The 20850-nt window shown below is 43.1% G+C and overlaps 4 protein-coding genes across 5 annotated transcripts; 2 read left to right on the top strand and 2 right to left on the bottom strand.

Moving 5' to 3' along the window:
- Positions 1–80: 80 nt before the first annotated feature.
- Positions 81–3435, bottom strand: prdx3 (peroxiredoxin 3). The gene is made up of 7 exons (XM_037466097.2): positions 3360–3435; positions 2359–2470; positions 1704–1845; positions 1339–1474; positions 1032–1135; positions 305–470; positions 81–229 (listed from the first exon to the last, which is right to left on the bottom strand). Exons 1-7 carry the CDS (start codon positions 3393–3395, stop codon positions 179–181), a joined length of 747 nt encoding a protein of 248 aa, XP_037321994.2. The 5' UTR covers positions 3396–3435; the 3' UTR covers positions 81–178.
- Positions 3436–3727: 292 nt separating this feature from the next.
- Positions 3728–6360, top strand: sfxn4 (sideroflexin 4). Of its 2 annotated transcripts, none has more exons than XM_037466094.2 (14): positions 3728–3900; positions 4016–4081; positions 4153–4209; positions 4295–4321; positions 4471–4525; positions 4695–4720; positions 4797–4850; positions 4924–4986; positions 5119–5190; positions 5277–5367; positions 5557–5672; positions 5745–5830; positions 5905–6022; positions 6098–6360. In XM_037466094.2, the coding sequence occupies exons 1-14, from the start codon at positions 3862–3864 to the stop codon at positions 6173–6175; spliced, it is 948 nt and encodes a 315-aa protein (XP_037321991.1). In that variant the 5' UTR covers positions 3728–3861; the 3' UTR covers positions 6176–6360. The 2 variants fall into 2 exon arrangements, with proteins under 2 accessions (XP_037321991.1, XP_037321993.1); XM_037466096.2 differs by having other exon boundaries at positions 5122–5190.
- dennd10 (DENN domain containing 10) lies at positions 6321–9860 on the bottom strand. The gene is made up of 10 exons (XM_037466090.2): positions 9714–9860; positions 9570–9624; positions 9135–9331; positions 8945–9024; positions 8711–8859; positions 8347–8458; positions 8152–8252; positions 7921–8028; positions 7752–7846; positions 6321–7654 (listed from the first exon to the last, which is right to left on the bottom strand). The coding sequence occupies exons 2-10, from the start codon at positions 9613–9615 to the stop codon at positions 7487–7489; spliced, it is 1056 nt and encodes a 351-aa protein (XP_037321987.2). The 5' UTR covers positions 9616–9624; positions 9714–9860; the 3' UTR covers positions 6321–7486.
- Positions 9861–10869: 1009 nt separating this feature from the next.
- eif3s10 (eukaryotic translation initiation factor 3, subunit 10 (theta)) lies at positions 10870–19675 on the top strand. Its single transcript, XM_037465377.2, has 22 exons — positions 10870–11050; positions 11584–11774; positions 11860–11996; positions 12428–12591; positions 12784–12983; positions 13235–13443; positions 13531–13702; positions 13854–13958; positions 14086–14184; positions 14287–14403; positions 14515–14700; positions 15004–15351; positions 15451–15555; positions 15633–15746; positions 15832–15954; positions 16278–16431; positions 16679–16860; positions 17287–17381; positions 17462–17874; positions 17995–18130; positions 18241–18563; positions 18905–19675. The coding sequence occupies exons 1-22, from the start codon at positions 11002–11004 to the stop codon at positions 19072–19074; spliced, it is 3792 nt and encodes a 1263-aa protein (XP_037321274.2). The 5' UTR covers positions 10870–11001; the 3' UTR covers positions 19075–19675.
- Positions 19676–20850: the final 1175 nt, after the last annotated feature.

Genomic DNA, 20850 nt, shown 5'->3' on the forward strand with positions numbered 1-20850 from the left:
AAACCCAGCTGACATTGGTTTACCCAGGACAGCTTAAATAATAGAACAATATCTGTGGCACATAAAACAAAGTGCTGCAATTTACAGAGAATGGGTTTATTAGTGCATGCAGCTGCATGTGAGTAAATACAATGTAGAAACTATACACTAATATTGTTCATATACATTCATACGTTCTTCAGTTGACTTTTTCAAAGTACTCCTTGGATCCTTGTGGCGTTGGTTTGATCTGAAAAGCAAAACAGACAAATAACTTAGAACTCCTTTACACTTCAGTTGCAATACTGGTCTCCGGTTCACTCACCGTTGGGGACTCGGGGGTCCAGCTGGCTGGACACACCTCCCCGTGGGTCTCCACAAACTGGAATGCCCTGACCAACCGAAGCGTCTCCTCTACACTACGACCTACCGGGAGGTCATTAACGCTCATGTGTCTGACCACACTGTTTGGATCGATGACAAACAGGCCCCTGAAAGACAATAACAAAAGAAAACCAAGCATCTTTAGCAACGCTTGTAGTCACAAAAGTAAAAGAAAAATTAGGTAAATCAATACATGTGGTATGATTAGAAGCAAGAGAACTAAATAGCATTAACTCCAGGTTCTCTATGTCCTTTGATCACAGCCATTGATGGTTTGGCTTTCAGCAACCAATGAACAGAAGTGGCCATATTTGGAATGTACGGCTCTGGTAGAGACTTGGGAATCGCAGTAAGGCTCTCCTGAAACATGCCTTGATTTACAGTCTATTTCACCCTTAAAAGGACCCTTAATTTACCTAATAAATAAGCTGTATTAAAGACTTAAAACTAGATATTGAGAACAAAAAAATGTTTACAATGTTTACTGAAGTAAATTAACTGACAAGTAGTCATTTTTAATACAGCCAAAGGAGTGGCCCCCTTCTTGTTGGTCAAAAGAATACAAGTTATTCCTATAAATTGTGTTGGAAATAAAATATTAATATAAAGTTTCCATTTCCTATAACAGCAATTGTGAATAGAACCCCTCGAGCCCATGATGAACATACCTGAGCGCAATGCCCGCCCCCTCCAGCAGCACCCCGTAGTCTCTGGAGATCTGTTTGTTGAGGTCGGACAGGAGGGGGATGTGGATGTTTCCCAGGCCTCCAGTCTGACAAAACGCAGTGAAACACTTGTTATAATAACAACACAACCACTGTTGATCAGATTGCTTTTCAGAACGTACAGAAATCTGCACCTCAGTCATTTGACTCTTTATGGCCCACTCAAAAGGACAAATAAAAAAAGGGACAGACTTGAACTGTGCACCATGGGATTGTAACTGAATGAACATTTTTGAATGAGGTGGAGAACCTTGCGTGGTGTGTTGGTCCATGCCAGGTGGGTGAAGTGAGAGTCCACGGACACGCCCACCACCTCGCAGTTTATGTCGTGGAACTCACTGGCTTTGTCGCTGAATGAGATGATCTCCGTTGGACACACAAAGGTGCTGCAATAAGACAAAAACAATCCTTTCAGTAAAATATTTATTAAACAAGCACAATTTGTACATCTGGAGAGGACAGGAGCAAATGAATAATTTTCATTCAACAGTAACAAGAGTCATACGACCAAAACGCTACTGGTCCTCAGTAGATGTACGTCACTCAATCTGCAGTTCAGTGAAAGGGAGGGAGAGACATCATGTTGTCCTCTTTGTGCACGTCACAAATACTCACAAATCCAGGGGATAGAAGAAGAGGACCAGGTATTTGCCCTTGAAATCTGCAAGGCTCATTTCCTTGAACTCCCCATTGTGGACAGCTGTGCCCTTAAAGTCCGGTGCGGGCTGAGTGACAGCAGGGCTCCACCAGGAAGTGCCTGATACAGTAAACACAAACATAACTCATCCACGCACACACAAAACCAAGGTTGCTCAGAAAATCTACCGCCTCACTTCACATCCAAAGTGAAGATAACTTGAATGGGCTATAGGAGCTTTTCACAGTGGTGTTGAAAAGGTTGTCCAATGACACATGCAAACCACTGTGAAGGTAATTAAAATCAATATAAACCGCACAATACATTCACAAGCAAATACGAAGATTTCATTCAATAATATCAAATACATTCTGAGGTTGTTTTATATGGATAGTTTATTTCCACAAACATTTATTTGAATATTTCCTATATGATGATACATATAGTTGCACATTGATAACAATTTTACTTCTATCACATATATATAGCTGCTGTATCAGCGGTGAGGTTGAACCTTTAGAACCATATCCATATCTGCAATGAGTTTCGGATTAATATTTAAGTTTATGCGACCCATGTGATCGCTCCATGTGAACTCTACTGCACACAGGGCGACTTTGGCTTTGTACGTACTGGTAGAGAAACAGGCTCTCTGGGGGGAGGGAGCGCTGAGGATTCTTGCAGCCCCGGATCCTCTGTGTGGACCGGCTGCTGACACCTTCAATGCTCCTGCTGCAACCCTCGCCTTAAAAAAAAGAAAAAGAAAATCAATCCAATATGAATAATCTACAAATACAAAAAGAACACGGACAAAGTAATTAAGTTCCATTATTTGTATTTTCATCAACCTAATGTTAACTAAAACCTCATCAGAGATACAGTTTTTATAGTTATAGGAGTGTTCTGTATTACATATTTGTAGATATAAACTTGATTTTTAATATTAAAAAGGAAAACAGGTCATCCAAAACGTTCTTATCGCATAACTTTCGCATATATTAATTTGAATGTATGCAAGTCATTTTTAGCTACTTAGTGAGGAGAACCCTTATGATCCTACTGCAAAGCTGCACAACTACTTTACCTCTGCAGTTCTGACTGCACAGCCAACCAACTAAAGAAAATATTTTAAAATTGGAAGAAAAGTGAAGCTTCCCTGCTCTGTCTGCGTTCATTCAAGTCATTCAACAGTGAGATCGCAGCAGGTGGTTCGCCATCTGCCGGGCAGAGGACCTGCTGAGCGTAATTAGCACCAGCAGGAAGGACACCATGAGCCCTGCTCGTCTCACGTGGCTTCCCAGGTGAGCGTTGGTACGTCAGCGCACTAGTGCGAACTTTCTACAAGTAAATTAGGATTTCTTTGCTTCAAAAGAAACATTATAGCAAGTAACCCACAAGGTTTCCTTCGCGGTTCTGAACCTCACTGACCGCAGAACGGAATGACTTGTAAATGACAGTTGGTCCTAAACAGCGGCCGCGAGCAGAGGTTTTACCCCCGTGGTTAGAAAGTGCGACATATAGGACGGTGTAGCCGGGTATTGTTCATCATTGCCCGCTGCCAACCATAGCGAATTACTGCAAACGGAACCCCTCATTAAGTTGACATTATGTGACGCAGCATGATGTTAACTCACAGAGGTCCTGAGAAGTCTCCCCATGGTGGCCGCCATTTTGGATTATGTGAGGGGGCGGATTTACCAGGTTGTTGCGTCATCGACAAACACATTTATAGAATGTAAAGTGGGAAATGTTCACTTGTGTGATATTATGCATAAATGACAGTAGTCAACCGATTCAATTATCAAGATTGAAGTATGGATAAAAATACGTTATTTTTTCAAGCAATGGAAAAATAACTGATGTGCTGATCATTATAGCTTGAATATTGTCTTTTTCATTTCTTTATTTTTTATTTATAAAATTCTTAATTAAAGAAACGTGAACATTCCCTACATTCTGATATCCCCCAAATGTAGCACACGCACGCCCACAACGGACCACGTGGTTGAATGCGGAAGCAGTTTGTAAATAGAACTTGACCTCAAATGCGCGAAATACACGCTGGTAAAACGAGTACTGTAGTAGTGTTATTGTAAGTTACTTAATATATGCGACGTTAATGTACTCTTTGTTCAAATGGATCCTAATCTGTTGTTCTGGAAGAGCCAGGGTCAGGTACCTGTCCACACAGCAGTGTTCATATTATACATTATATTTCATTCAATCAATGATATTGCCTATTAGCTTCTAGATATATTTGTAATACGGCTGTTCCTTTCCTCCTTCACAGTCGCTCCTCAGCCGATTACATATCTGGTTTAACCTCCTTGATCCTACTTCCCTGCTTTCCTCTGATGTGAGTAGCACTGCACTGGTCTCCTGCTGAGAGCAGTAGAAGATAATGATAACAGTAAATGTTCTCCTCAGGCTGAAATAAAAAACGCCCACCGTCTTCTTGGAAGTGGACAGAAGCTAAATGAAAAGGTTGGTTTATTTTTAAGGATCTTAATCATCTTTATGAACCTGCCAAAATTGTATTAAAATCAGTTTGTTCCGTTTCTTTCTCTAGGATGGACACGCACAGACCCTCTCACTTGTAAGTCTTTTTTATTAAAAAAAAAAGATAACCTTTTCTTAACTAAGAATGCATTTTAACCAATGTGTTTGTATCTCATAATTGAATGTGTCCATGAGTTGGGACATGAAGTGAGTTGATGAGTTTAATGTGCTGCTGTGTGTTTACAGTCGTCCGTCCACGCCGACTCTGGCACTGTTCTTCCACTTATTTTCCGACCTCCAGGTACAGTAGAATTGAGGCTTTTACACATTTCTAAAAGGAGTCCATTTAAAATGTAGTTAATTCATGTTATGTGACCTCAACACGTGTGGACTCTATAAGGGCAGTAAATCCAGTCATTGTAACATCTTGTATAGTATTACATCCATCACTTGTGTCATTTTCTTTCCAGCACTGATGCCAATATCTGCTCCTCTGGTAAGTTTGTTATCTCATGAATCTAAACGGACTCTTGGCTCTTTATGGCAATGTGAAACAAACAATTCTTTTTCAGGTGGTTGCCAGCCTTTTACCACACAGCAGCGTCAAACCCGCTTTGTTTTGGCAGGTAGGGAGTTATGTTCATCATATCATTTTTTTAAAAGTTTACATTAATGCTGACATAATCTGGATTATTTCAGTTGTTGCTGCATAGTTACAGTGCTGGATTCAACTATGCAAACAGAAACTCTTCATCGGAGGAGGTAATATATTAAATACAGTAAATATATAAACATGTACATCTACATAGATCTCTCTCTCTATATATATATATATATATATATATCTACAAACATCGGTTTCTCCCCCTCTTGATTGCCTTTATCTCCCCCCAGCAGAGCAACAACAGGTCTTTGAAACAGCTGCTGCTGATCGCTGGGACCGTTTCCTATGCAACATGTGCAGGGGTGTGTAAAACCTGATTCAACTACTGTGCCTTGGCGATTGTAATGTTTCAAGTGAACTGTAAAGTTTCCTTCTTCATTTATTTCAGGCCCTTCCTCAAATTTTCATAAACCGACTTGGTGTAAGAAGCGCACCAATCCAAACTTTGTTTAGGTCGATATTACCGATCCCACTCTCCGGCAAGTATTTCTTTTAGAAACTTAAATACTCTTACAGGGTGTCGTACATCTGAATACTTTTACTTACCACATATTGCACAAAGCTAGACACAAAATGCTACATTGTTTGCTTATGTTCTTGTGATTTATCAGTCAACGAGCTGGTTTGGAACCTCTAATAACAACTAAACGTTGTGTGACTCTCTTCAGCTGTGCTGGCCTTCTTCAACGTGTACATTGTCAGAAGTGGGGAGTCAGAAACTGGGATCCAAGTGTTCGACACCAATGGAACTCCTGTCGGCCTCTCTAAGGCAGCGGGAGACAAGGTAAAACAGCAAATAGACGGAAATGACTCGTCGAAAAAAAAGCAGCGTTACACATTTTTTTTTTTTGTTTAGGCTGTGAGGGAAACTGCGTTATCAAGAGCGGCGCTGTTTGGTACAACCGCTGCTGTTCCTAATCTCCTGGTTTTGCTCTTACAGAGGTCAGTCCCCTTTTATCACATTTAGATTCCATGGTCCAATCGACAGACTTCACCACGTAGATTTCTCTTCACAGAACTAGACTCTTCCAGAGGAGTGCTCTGCTAGCTGCTCCAGTCCGGCACATCAGTGTCGCCTTGGTTCTGGGAATGATGATCCCCGTCTCGTTCAGCCTCTTCCCACAACTCGGAACGGTAAGACTGGTGATCCCGCGGCGCTGCAGTGCTCTCCGCACTGTGAACTCAGCTGACGCTGACCTTGTTTTACAGATCGAGAAGGACGATGTGGAGGAGGAGCTGCAGGCCTCAGCGGTCGGTGGACAGTTGTACTACCATAGAGGACTCTGAGGAGCAGTTTCACAGAGAAACTAAATCAAAATCCATGATGCCGTCAGCGGACGGGAGCAGTAATGTCTTTGACATGTTGCTGAACGTGAACCACACATGACCGAATGCATTGTGGTTGTAAAAAGTTAAAATGCAGGCAAGAAACTACTTTTTGATCGTAAATTTATTTTTGCTGGAATATTACATGTTTTCATACATAATATAATATTACATCAATTCATGAAAATATGTTTAGTTTTCAAAGTTAGATTTTACATTATATCTTCTATGTATTGCACTCTGTCTTATCTGGAATACTGAGGCTCAAAACCATCCTTTTGGCAATGTGGTTGAAAATGTACATATGATGCTGTAAAACTGCGCTAATTACCCATTAATGAACAAACCTGACGGTACGACACAATAAAAAAAGAGATATAAATCAACGTGGACATGGAAGCACCAGTTGTTATTGGATCAGCTGCAGATTGATGAGAAATTGTTATTTTTCCTTTCGATCACCTGCTTAAAAAACAGTTTAAGGAAAAACACATAATTGGGTCAATAGTAAAATACAAAATGGGACCATTAAAAAAAAAAGTGTCTATTGCAATTGTGATCCGATACCCACATGATGCTTCTAACAAACTCATTAAAAGTAACAGCTGCTCGTTACACCTGAGCCGTTTCAGCTGCTGTCACTGTATATTATGAGGGTCGCAGGTATGATGCATGTGGGGCACTGTGGAGTGGGAGCTTACATCTGGAAAGCACTAGATGTACCAAATGAGAAAGTAGTTTGTCTCCATTTCGCAGAGCGACAAACACTGTGGCTTGGTTTCAGAGGACAAAGCAAGCGTCATCTAGGACTGTCACCAAATCGAATAAACGGACTAAAATCAGCAGCAGCTCATCCCTCTGTGACTCAGAGCTCACCGGTCCCCACTGAAAAAGGCAGACTTAAAAAAACAAAACAGTCATATATACTCTCATTTTCAACAAAAACAACAAAGACCGGCAATTTTTAAACACAGCTGGTCACTATCATTTTAGTAAATGTAATCTCAAACAGTGCTTTTTCTGAGAACTATTTTCAGCGTTTGATTAATACACATTTTTTGCTGGATCAAAATTGACCACTGTGGTCATTTTTCAGAAGTGTGGCTCATAAAATGATAATAGGTTCTTCTAATGGTTTTTGACAAAAATGAAGCTCAAATGGAGGATAAAAGGAAGACCCCTCCCAATGAAGATTCCTGTAGGGTATACAGAACAACACCGCTGGGGGCCGAGGAGGAACGTCGTCCTGCAGCGTGCTGTCTGAGAACAGCTTTATATCCGTAAGAGCTGCTCGGCAGCAGCCAAATGAAAGAGGAAGTTCTCTGTGGCTGGAGGGAAATGATGCTGCTTTAAACCTTCCAGTGTGATTTTAGAGTCTTCACATTGGTCAGCCAGGGACATTAAGTTGGCAAGGATCTCTTTTGTCTTGACAGAAATATCCTGTGAATTGATGTGTGAGCATCATGTTAGATTCAGGACCACTTTTTTAACAATTGGGGATTGAATTATGGATAATATGTGCTCAGAGGAAACTCACCTTAATGACCTGACTATCTGACCTCTCTGGATCCTCTGCAGACTGGACAATAAGGTGCCCGATGTCCTTGTGCAACTTCCCCATCGCCATAGACTCTGTGGTATGATACTTAACATGAGTCGCCAAACACTAGAAGAAACATTCTGCTCTCTTTTTGATCACACTGTACCTTTGGCACTCTGGGATACCGTGATGACGCTGTCTGTGAGGTTCACGTACACATCAAACAAATCCGATCTTTTGCTCACCTCCGGATCCACAAAACCGGCTACATATCCTGCGGAGTGAGGAAAAATATTGGTGCATAAATAATTAACTTCCCCACCATGAGATCACAGTGCAGATGGTGGCTGAGCCCCGACTGCGACGAGGAGAAATTAGACCCCGGAGGCAGCCTCACCGGGGCATTTCTTGAGATCGTCTAGTTCGGTGTCACTCAGGTGCACATACGGGTGCAGGATGGACCAGTCCTTCCTGTGCCATGTCAGAGTCGGCAGAACTCTGAGGGGAAGCACACAGCGTTGAGCACAGATGACAGAGCGTTGATTAAAGTGTGTGCTTCCAGACAAATATTAGGAATTTTAAGTCCTTGCACCTTGTAAACTCCAACAATGCTTCGATCCGAGGGTGATGGACAATGATTCTCTTCTTCAGCATGAGAGCAGTATACAGGATTATGGTCTCCATACCAAACTGAGACACCACATCTAAAGATAGAAATACATGGGAGTAAACAATGGATGACTGGACTTTCACCCAGAAGAAGAATTGAACCTCGATCAATTTCTGTTTTTCAGCATTAGATTGTGGTTAATCATGGTAAGCAAGTGCTTAAACATCAATATATTTTTGCAATAACACCCTCGTAGGACTTGATTATGTAAAAGTTGCTTTCATTGTCTCCTGAAATAACATCGATGCTGGTTATGATTCCTGCTTCATCGTCTTTGATTTCTTACCTTTGACGGAACCAGCCAAGTACGCTTTAAGAACATCATAATCCTTAATAAGAAAAGATCCATTTTCATCACTCTGGCACATTCCTTTGGTGAGGACGGTGACATACGCTTCCATCATCTTCACCGGGCTGCCATGTTTGATGTACATCCTTGAGAATGGACAAAAGCAGACTGCTCAGGTGAAGAACAAAAGGAAAAGTGCACAAGAAGTGATTTTTGAGCTGAACACTGTACCTGCAGAGTATTCTGCTAAGTGCAGCATACTTCTCAGGGTTGAAGTCCTTCGCTGTAACTACTATTGAAAAATGGGTGACCTTGAACAGAGAAAAATGGAGACATAAATAGAAGAGAAATCAAAATATTAGATACAGAAGCTGCACCCCTGTCGTTCCTTCAACTGCAGCAGAGCCTCCGGACGCTGTACCTTGTTTAGTGCTGTAGGTTCCTGCACCTCCACGGTTGTGATGTAGTACCAGGTGCGACAGAACTGACCAAACACAAAGGTGTGGAAGTCCCGGGCGTCCTGGGTCAGGCAGCACTTGCTGAGCAGGACTTTCCTCAGGTCTGGACCCACTGAGGGGAAGCACCACACCCACAGAGTGTCTCCATTCACATCTTTCTCTGGGCAGGGGAAGACAAACCAAAACTGCACATCATGCACGAGAAGTTTCAAAGATAGATAGTTATAAAGATGTCATCTGACAGGGTACTCTAGCAGGGGCCATGAACCAATCAGGGACCAGGAGCCCTGCTGATGAAACACTTTTAGTGCACACTGATGTCATGTGATTCTCCGAAACGTACTGGGGCGTCAAATCCCAAGCGAGCGGCAAGAAACGACCTGCGAGCCGAAACTTACCGATTAATCCGACGCTTAACATAAACTGCGTTTCAGTTGCAGCCATATTCCATACCTGCAGGAGTTCAGAGTCACAAATTAAGTTAACTGCACATGACACACCAGCCGCTTCCATCTGTGGACGCGAAGTTAACCGAAAGGTACCTTGAGAGCTCCCACTCGGTGCAAATGTGACGCTAGAGCGATTTATTAAGACAATAATGTGGGTGAAAACTTTCCAGTGGTTTGGTTGAGATTTGTGCTGTCAGCAGACTGTTCTCCCTTTTCATAAAACCTCTTCCTTCTTCCGGGACTGACGGGTTGTGCTAGAGGAGAAAAGCCGTTGACAACCAATCATATAGCTCGCAATACTTCTGACGTAATGGGGCGTTCTCGGTCACCAGAAGTTTACGACGATGGACCGCAGATTTTAAAAAGAAAATCCTCGCGAAATGACAACTAATAGTGCTGCTTACACATTTGAATGGGTCGGTAAAATATTTCTGATAAATCTGCTACTCAAGATACAAAAAGTAATAGGTCTATATGTTTGTATAGTTGTAATGATTTATTATTGAATTTGACCGGCTAAGACTAAATCTGCAATGTCCCGATCACATTTCTTCAGCCTGATCCTAATATTAGGGATCTGTTGTTACTGACTCTCGTAAGAAAATTTAACATTTTAACATTTTAATTTAGAGTTGAGTAAATTGTATTCCCGACATGGTTTGATAAAATTCCTATTTAACGAGGGTTACCAGAACGCACCATTAGTGGAGAGTATACGGGAACTTTGTACAACCTGAGCTGCCAGGTTTGTAGAAACCCCCATTTATAGGTTTAATGAGGGTATATTCTCAAACTCGTATTTCGAACACTTTATTCATTTGATACGTTGAAACAACAACCGTTTTCGCAAATAAACAAATAATAATAATTCACACATTACACCTACATTGAGAGAACAAATACAATATAAACCAACATAGTATCGTGTAGCTAGAAAATACATTACCAAATAAGTATTGTTTTTGTAATTAAATCCTTATCACATGGTTTAAAGTACCACTTATTTAACAATTGTGCTGTGGTCATACTTTTGCTATTCAGCCAGTGTTTGTGGTACTGGTGGACCGGCTGCATTTTGTTTTTTTTTAAACAAACAGACCAATATCACATAGTTGACACTCTAAATACATTAACCTTTAATATCCATTGTAGCTTTGTTTTCAGACTAAACAGAATATCTTGGTAGTTTTCATCGTTCGTGTAATGAAAACTGTGAAAGGGGGATAGTGGTTGAGGCAACCCTAGCTAGGCCGCTCACGAGGTTCATCCTTTCTCAGCCAGCACCGTTGCAGCGGGTGAGTGCGTGGCGTGGATGGACTGGTGATATTCAGCAAAATTCACTCAAGTCAGTCAATTTGAGTTTCACTAAAACGCCACCAACATGCCGGCGTATTTTCAAAGGCCAGAGAATGCTCTGAAACGAGCGAACGGTGAGTAGAACTACACCTTCATGGTTCACAAATGTCAGACGTTAATGCTAACTCGCGTTAGCTAATGTTAGCTGCCCGAGAGTTCGAACGCGTCGTCACTATGCAGCGGCGTAGCAAGCCTAGCTAACTGTTAGCCTGAATGGCGGGGAAGCCCTATTGCTTTCGTAGTGATAAGGTGGTGTTAAGCTAGCCGGCCGGGCCGTTATTTTGGCACTGGCCATTGATTAAGCCAGCCACCCGTTTAGAAATGTCACATATGATGCTATTGGATGACCGTGTACACCCGTGATAGTTTTGAAATGTCATTGGCAGTGACATTTGTGTCAATTAGTTAGCGCTGACTGTTCTGTTCTTGCGGCATTCATGTCGCGATCACCGAGCACCCTGGGCCTAACAAAGTCGGGCTAATTTAGCTAACCACGGATGTGGGAATGGTGTGAGATGTTAGGGTTTTAACACTAACTTAATACGGTTAACGGTATCATTGACCTGCCATGTAGCTTATATTGGTCCGTTTTTCGATGTGTTTACAGAGTTTCTGGAGGTTGGTAAAAAGCAGCCAGCTTTGGATGTTTTGTACGATGTCATCAAGAGCAAGAAACATCGAACATGGCAGAAGATCCACGAGCCCATCATGCTCAAGTACCTGGAGCTATGCGTGGATCTTCGCAAGAGCCACCTGGCTAAGGAGGGTCTCTACCAGTACAAGAACATCTGCCAGCAGGTGTGTGAGGAGAAATGGATGATGTTGCACAGATCGGGAGGTTGGTGTTTTATAGAGATGGTTTAATGTCTTTCTTTCCTTTCAGGTGAATATCAAATCTCTCGAGGATGTGGTTAGGGCTTACCTGAAGCTGGCGGAGGAGAAGACTGAGACAGCCAAGGGGGAGTCCCAGCAGATGGTCTTGGATATCGAGGATCTGGATAACATCCAGACTCCTGAAAGGTATGAATATGCTAATGTAAAATGCAGAAATTATGTTCATCTTTAACATTATAGAGGAACTAAATCGAAATAAGTCTGATTGCACTCATATGATTGTGTGTTTATACATTACTCTGATGTCAGTTAAATTTAGAAGAGGACTCATTGTGATATAAGATTAGTTCTCGTCTTAATATTTTACTATGGTACAATATTTGCATACTCCTAAGTACTGCACAACAGAAAAATGATACCTTAACCCTCTAAATCAGAATATCCACCACATTCATCACAACTTGCATATTGTAAATATTTACTGACCATTGGGCTTAAGGGTCAACATTGGTCATTTGTTTTGCTCCATATTTCCCAGCACGAGAAGACAGGGTCATTGGCATGTTATTGATGATGTATACGTGGAATTATTAACATTGAGCTTGTTGTGACTTAAGTGTCCTACTGAGTGCTGTGAGTGGAGAGGACACTCAGGATCGTACCGATCGCCTGCTTCTCACTCCTTGGGTGAAGTTTCTGTGGGAGTCCTACCGCCAGTGCCTGGACCTGTTGAGGAACAACTCCAAGGTTGAGCGCCTGTACCATGACATTGCCCAGCAAGGTAATCCCTCACACTGAATGTTTTTCCACTACTAATAACTCACGTTTGACTAGGTTCCAATTCAAAATACACAGTTTAATTTTAATGTGAATATTGTACTACGTGGATCTAGTCCTACAGAAAACACACTAATTAAATTGGATGTTGTATGTTAGTAGTACCTGTAAATAATGTCTGGTCTTTTTTCTGCAGCATTCAAGTTCTGCCTTCAGTACACCCGTAAAGCAGAATTCCGCAAGCTGTGCGACAACTTGCGTATGCATCTGGGTCAGATCCAGCGTCACCACAACCAGAGCACGGCCATCAACCTGAACAACCCCGAAAGTCAGTCTATGCACCTGGAGACACGTCTGGTGCAGCTCGACAGCGCCATTAGCATGGAGCTCTGGCAGGTCTGTCCATCTAACACTAAATCAAATCAAAGCATATCTTCATCCATGCCCATTTAAATGCACTAACTGAAAATGTAATTGTTTCAAAAATGCTTTTGAAAGTAGTCAACCGTATTGTTTAATATGTGTATAACCTGTAGAAAAATGCAACATAAATACGGTATTTTCCTCCGGTTTAATATATATACATCTGTCACATGTTCAAAGCATAGATGTGGTTACTAATCCAGCACTGTTTTGTCTTTTTCCAGGAAGCATTCAAGGCTGTTGAAGACATCCATGGCCTGTTTGCTCTTTCGAAGAAGCCTCCCAAACCCCAGTTAATGGCCAACTACTACAACAAGGTGTCTACTGTGTTCTGGAAATCTGGAAATGCTCTCTTCCATGCCTGCACCCTCCACCGTCTATATCACTTGTCAAGGGAAATGCGCAAAAATTTGACTCAAGATGAGATGCAGAGGTATAGTATTCATTGTCTGTCAATTAGTTCACACTTTTCTCTCGGGTAGGGATGAAATGGTTACGGATACTTTCTTTCGATCTTCAGGATGTCGACCAGAGTTCTCCTGGCCACACTGTCTATTCCCATCACCCCTGAGCGCACTGACATTGCTCGGCTGCTGGACATGGACGGCATCATTGTAGAGAAACACCGCAGGCTGGCCACCCTCCTGGGCCTGCAGTCTCCTCCAACCCGGCAGAGTCTCATCAATGACATGGTACATCATCTGCACAAGAAAACTTTTATCTCAGGTTTTAGGTTTGACCAGAAGCAGTACAAATACTAAAACAATCTCCAGTCTAAAATTGTTGATTTATATTAGCATTGGCATATTTTCACAAATGTATACTTATCTGTTTGCATTCTAGGTGAGATTTAACTTGCTGCAGTATGTTGTACCTGATATAAAAGAACTCTACAACTGGCTTGAAGTCGACTTTCATCCTCTGAAGTTGAGTGGAAGAGTTACAAAGGTAAACAATCTTTGACCACAAGCTTGTTAATGTGTAATACATACAATCCATCTTTGTAGTCTGTATAATATTCACTAGATTGAAATTGGTCCACTCCGAATATGCTAAGAAACTTCTCTCCTTTCAGGTGCTGAACTGGGTGAAAGACCAAGCTGATAAGGAATCTGATCTGCAGCAGTACGTCCCTCACCTGCAGAGTAATACCATCCTGAGGCTCCTACAACAGGTAATTCTCTTCATCCTTTTTGATTCCCCTGGTATGCTGTCCTAAAACACATTAACATCGTAACCCTTGAGAGATCTCATTGTTCATCATCTATTTCATTAGGTTGCACAGATCTATCAAAGCATCGAGTTCACTCGTCTGGCCTCCCTAGTTCCATTTGTGGACCCTTTCCATCTGGAGCGCTCCATTGTGGATGCGGCCCGGCACTGTGATCTGCAGGTAAGATCAAGAGCGAATGCATTTTGGATGCTTTGACTAATTAACTACTTGTACACCACCAATAGTGTTATTACAGTGTTCATGTATCCAACATTTCTTTTTCCCCTGAAGGTCCGTATAGACCACTCCTCTCGAACTCTCAGCTTTGGCTCCGACCTGAACTACTCGACCAAAGAGGACGCCCCAGTTGGTCCTTTCCTGCAGAACATGCCCTCGGCGCAGATAAGGAACCAGCTGACTGCCATGTCTGCTTCTTTGGCCAAAGCCATCCAGGTCATCAAGCCTGCCTCCATCCTGGTGAGTTAAGCCTATTACTGACGCACAGACACCTCATCAGGAATCAGGAAACCTTTATTGCCATAATATGTTGTACATACATGGAAATTGTCTTGGCAGAAGGTGCATGACAGAAGACAGTACAATAAAGACGACATAGTGCAAATAAGATAAAAAAATCAATGACCAAATTTGCTTTGCTCCTACTCCTACACAATGCTAACAGATACATGCACGCATTTCCATGTGGTCAACTAAGTTCTAACTGGCTTTACAATTAGTGTCTTTTTATTCTGCAACTCAACACTACTTTTTTTTTCTCAGCAAGAGCGTGAGGAGCAGAACCAGCTCGCCATTGCTGCCTATCAGAAAAATGCCCGCAAGGATCATGCACGCATCCTGGCTCGTAGGCAGACCATCGAGGAGCGTAAGGAACGCCTGGAGAGCCTGAACATTCAGCGTGAGAAGGAAGAGTTGGAGCAGCGGGAAGCAGAGTTGCAAAAGGTTCGCAAAGCAGAGGAGGAGCGTCTGCGCCAGGAGGCCAAAGAGAGGGAAAAGGAGCGCATCATGCAGGAGCATGAGCAGATCAAGAAGAAAACTGTCCGTGAGCGGCTGGAACAGATCAAGAAGACTGAACTTGGAGCCAAGGCCTTCAAGGATATTGATATCGAGGTAAAATGTAGATTGCTCTTTAGATTGTATTCCATATTTCCAAAATATATAAGTGTAATATGAAGTAAAAGGAGAGACTAACAAATATTTCTTGTGCAGGACCTTGAGGAGCTGGATCCTGACTTCATCATGGCCAAACAGGTGGAGCAGCTGGAGAAGGAGAAGAGGGAACTTCAGGAGCGTCTGAAGAACCAGGAGAAGAAGGTAACTGAGCGATCAGCATCAGTGAAAACATCATTCACCATGGTGAGAATTGGCCACTAATGCTTCTTTCTCTTTAGATTGACTACTTTGAGAGGGCAAAACGTCTGGAGGAGATTCCTCTTATCAAAAAAGCTTATGAAGAGCAGCGCATCAAGGACATGGAACTATGGGAACTCCAGGAGGAAGAAAGGGTATTTAGAAAAATGGAACACTGATCAAATAAAATGTGATGCACTCAGATGAGGATCTACAATTAGTTTTCTTTCTTTTTATTAGATCAGTAACATGCAAGTTGAACGGGAGAAGGCTCTGGAGCACAAGAAGCGCATGTCCAGGATGATGGAGGACAAAGAAAGCTTCTTGTCCACAATAACTGCTGCCCGCAGCTTCATTTATGAGGTAAGATCCTTAGCATGGAACAAGCTGGCCGAAGGCTGGTTTGGTTGCATCTCCTCAAGCAGGTTGAGAAGCTGGTCTGTTAACACATGGCCTTACACAGTCAGTGGGGAACCCCAAACTGCTAGGGCTTAACCTCGCTCAGAGATATTTCTTTGTTGTTGTTTGAGCACAGCTCCTTGGCCTTAAAATTAAAATACAGGTGAACTTGTGTGTCCCCTGCTGGTACAGCGCAGTACTGGTATCTGCTCAGGAGCGACGCTGTTTGTGGAGCACAGAGGCAGAAATACTGAGTGGTTTCAAATTCTCTATAATTGTCTTTAAAGGAAAAATTGAGTACTTTCGAGGAACGCTTGGTGGAGGAGCGGAAGAAGCGCATGGAGGAAAGGAAGAAGCAGCGCAAAGAGGACAGGCGCAACACTTTTTACCGTAACAAGGAGGAAGAGGCACAGCGTATCCATGAGGAGCAACTCAAGAAAGGTAATTATATAACATGTGCAAAGGGACAGGCAGCCCTGGTTGAAGTTCTGAGGTTATTTCAAATGGGAGTTGACTGACTTTTGGAAGGAAGGTTAAAGTCGGACATGACAAAATGTCCAAATTCACCTTCCTTCCAAAATGTGGCAGCTACTCAAAGTATGTCATGTCCTGTTTCCTTATCCCAGCCTAATGCAGGAGCTCGTATTCTACCAAAGTCTGAACATGTCATCCTCTGCTTTTGTTACAGAGCGGGAGGACCGTGAACGCGTGGAAAATGAGCAGCGAGAGGAGGAGGAGAGGGAGTACCAGGAGCGTCTGCGCAAACTCGAGGAGCAGGAAAAGAAACAACTCGCTCGTCAACTGGAGATTGAGGAGCGGGAACGCCGTCGTGAGGAGGAGAAGAGGACCCCCAATGAGGAGAAAACCAAGGTAATTGTCTGCTTTTCAGCCGATGCTCAGAATCGAAAGTTTCTGTTGAAATATAGTTGAATTTGAATGCAAATATGAAGAGGATAACGGGTAATTAATTCAATGTGTTTGTGCTATATTATGAGAGACAATTGTGGTACAGAGAACAAAACGACAATTTATTTTTCTTTTTGAAGTTCATTTGAATCCTTATGTAAAAACGGTTACACCGATATTGCAACTTAACGATTACTTTTTATAAAACACAATGCAGAACAATTTCTTTAGTTTGTTATAGCGTTTGCCCTAATATGGTGCTGCAATGGAAGTGAACCCAAATATATTATCACACAAGTTCAAGCTAAAAGATTCGAGCCTTGTCGAACCAATGACTAACACAGATTTAACTGCACAACAAGTCTTGATCAATACGTATTGCTTACACAGGATTGGGCCGACAAGGAGGGCGAAAAGGAGGAGGGAGGCTGGAGGAAGCGTACGGACGGAGGGGATTCAGAGTGGCGTCGTTCTGTGCCTGACAGGTAGGTTTTGGTAATACAATCAAACTCAATTTCCTTTCAACTACGCAAGACTACTCTTTAACTACGGCCGTGCTCTCTAGGGAGTGGAGACAAGAGGGCCGTGAGGATGACAAGGAGGGCACTGAAGGGTCCTTCAGACGAGAAGGTCTTCGCCGGGGTGGAGATGACCGAGGACCCCGCCGAGGCTTTGATGATGATAGAGTCCCACGCCGGGGTGCTGATGATGACCGTGGCCCGCGGAGAGGTTTGGACGAGGACCGCCCAAGGCGTGCCTTTGACGATGACCGTCCATTCCGCCGTGGCTTTGAAGATGACCGAGGTACCCGTAGAGGTATGGAAGACTCCAGAGGTTCCAGGCGTGGGGCCGACGATGACTGGGGTCCCAGAAGAGGAGGGGATGATGAGCGAGGTGGAAGGAGAGGGATGGACGATGGGCCACGTCGTGGTGCGGACGTCGACGATGGCAAGGCCTGGAAGCCCCTGAGCCGACCTGGTGAGCCTGTAGCCACTCGCCGGCTAATAAGTCCTACCAGCAGTGTCTAATTCAAGAGGAATGCTGAGCAGCCGTGTGCTTAGATGGCATGTTTAACAGGACGATGTGCAAATGCTTTAGCTACAGGTGGTTGGCGTGAACGGGAGAAGGCCAGAGAGGACAGCTGGGGTCCTCCACGTAACAACGCCAGTGAGGACAAGGAGGAGAAAGATGAGGAGAAACCCAGAGAAGACATCAGAGACCGCCGCCCAGTCAGGTGGGCCTCAAAACACCTACAGAGTGTATTGGTCTATTTTCTTTTGTAACAAATCAAGTTATCACAGGGACACCTTTACCACAATCACAGTTATGTTAATCTATTCACAGGGAGGAGAACACTTGGAGGAGGCCAGGCACAGAGGAAGGAGGAAGCTGCTGGAGAGACTCTCGTAAAGAAGACACTGCTGACCGCGAGGAGCCCCGTGTTGAGAGGCGTGTCGAGCCCCGCGTCGAGCGGCGTGTCGAGCCCCGTGTTGAGCCCCGCATCGAGCGCCGCGAGGAGCCCCGTGTTGAACGCCGCGAGGAGCCTCGTGTTGAACGCCGCGAGGAGCCTCGTGTTGAGCGCCGCGAGGAGCCCCGCATCGAGCGCCATGAGGAACCCCGTGTTGAGCGCCGCGAGGTCAAAGCCCCACCCAAAGAACAAGAGGAGGGTAAGCAGAGCTACAGAGATCCAACAATAATATCCATACCAGGGCTACACCTGCAGAGGGCCCTGAAATATGTGAAATTGGCTATGGGACAGACTAAAACTGGCCCAAAATAACAAATCACTTCTAATGTAGTGTGAACTCTGTCCAGCATTATTTTGTCTTGACAAAGCAAATGGGGATACACTGAGGGGGGTGGTTTTGACCAGCAGAGGCCGCTGTTCCTTTTTATTACTGCTGTGGCAAGTGTCTTAAAGAGATACCAGGGAGGATAAATATATATAATATGTCCTGAACTAGAGCTGTGAATCAACATGTTGTGATGAGCATAATTGTTTCCATAGGAGGTTCTTGGCGCCGTGGAGGCGAGGAGAAGCGAGAGGAGCGCCCCAAAGACGAGCAGCGGGAGCCTGAGGCGGAGTCTGAAGAAGACAAGGGTTGGCGTGGCGACAAAGACGCGCGTCGCATCAAGAACGAGACGGATGATGACGGCTGGACCACTGTACGCCGCTGAGTCACATCCTCTCAGCCAGTTAGCCACAGTGGTGAATTCTGATACTCATTTGGAATATTCCTTTGTATGACATCTTTGTAGACAGTAGTTTTCCTGAAGATGATTTTCTATTAATCTTTAATTTTGACATCCAGAGGCTCGTTTCCACCAGAACACCATCAACCAATACACTTACTTATATGCATTTAGGGCTCAACTATCAATGTACACATGACTGGTACTATTACCTTGCATTGAACAAGTGAAATTGACTAAAAACCATTGTACCTGCTCCAACTTTCACTGCAAACTCAGTGTATCACCAACTGCCTCTTTTTAATAAATGATCTTTACAAGGATGTTATATCATGCCACAGATTTACAACTGTTGTAATAGCAATGACTAGGAATATGTCATCTGCTTCAGTGATCTCTGCGCTCTATCGTTTCAGATGCTTCCTAACCTGAACCTGGTGAATTTACATCTTGATGTGCATGCTTAGAGTATTCAATTGGTCTCCTGATATCCAGTGTGTGGTTTTATCTCGCTGCAATTAATGGGATCAAACCGTGTTGCATGTGTACAGATAAAGCCTTTATTAATAAAGATGATTGCTCACCACCTATTGATTTGTTCTTGAATACTATGGCGCCATTGAAGATTGCAGCACAATCTGCCACTTGGCCCAGAGTCAGGAGAAACCAGCAGGGCCACACAAAGTGTTAAGTTTCATTTGCTTGAGTGAAGCTTCTGCAAATGTCTTCTGCTATCTGTATTGAACCACATAAGATTTGAATCCTTCAAGACTAGTTGTCTTACTCAAGACCCCCGAGTTTGATCACATTACCTCAGTATTACCACTAGAGGTCAGTAAAGCTCCGTGCAGAGGGCGGCTGCACGTGTGAGAGGAGGGTGTTGGTTCATGTCCACGATCGGCACTAAGCTCGGTCTACAACTCCGTATTTACTAGCCGCCAATTCTTAAACATAACAGGATGTTAGTATTTCAAGGCACAACATTTTTTTTTAACAAAGATGAACTTTTCCTAAATGTATGTTGTTCGGTAAAAGCATTGCTTTCAATTTGGCTGACCTGAAGCGACGTGTAATACTGATGATGCTATAGAAACAATAGTAATATGGATAATATGTGCGTCATGGGTAGAACATTATATGTGTTTGCTTATATTAAAGAGGAAGAGTTTAAGTTAATGAACTGACTCGGCCGGTTAATAAAACAATTCGTGATAACGATAATCTTGATTGACGCATTTTCATGTCAAATCATGCGCACTTATGTGTTGTACAGCAGTTGGTGCGCTGACAGCTTTGCCAACACATCTTGGTGCAGTTTGTATTTTATTCCATAGACTCTTGACCTACACGCGCAAATAACCCTGTTGAAATGCTTTCCATGGGCGTGCTATGCATCTTCGAAGTAACAACTTTAACACTAACGGCCTAATAATAATTAACATATAAGAACATTTAATAAAATAATAATCTCTATGCGGCCCATTAGAAGGCCAATGTCATTCTTTGACGTATGAAAAATAATGCAAACAAAAATATAAATACAAAATTGCATCCAAATAAAAAATAAAACAGGATTAATTAAAACAATTTCCGTGTTGGATCTATTCGGTTCCGAGAAGCCTTACTGTACCTGCGCGTGTTATTAGTGCGTGTTATTTCCTCACGAAGGCCCTCGTGACAGCGTGCAGACACAGGTAGCTACCAATAAAACACCTGAGCATGTCTGCAGCGACTTTAGAAATGTTTGTGTGTGTTGTGTGT

Source organism: Pungitius pungitius, chromosome 13 (assembly GCF_949316345.1).
Source record: "Pungitius pungitius chromosome 13, fPunPun2.1, whole genome shotgun sequence".
Taxonomy (NCBI): Eukaryota; Metazoa; Chordata; class Actinopteri; order Perciformes; family Gasterosteidae; genus Pungitius; species Pungitius pungitius.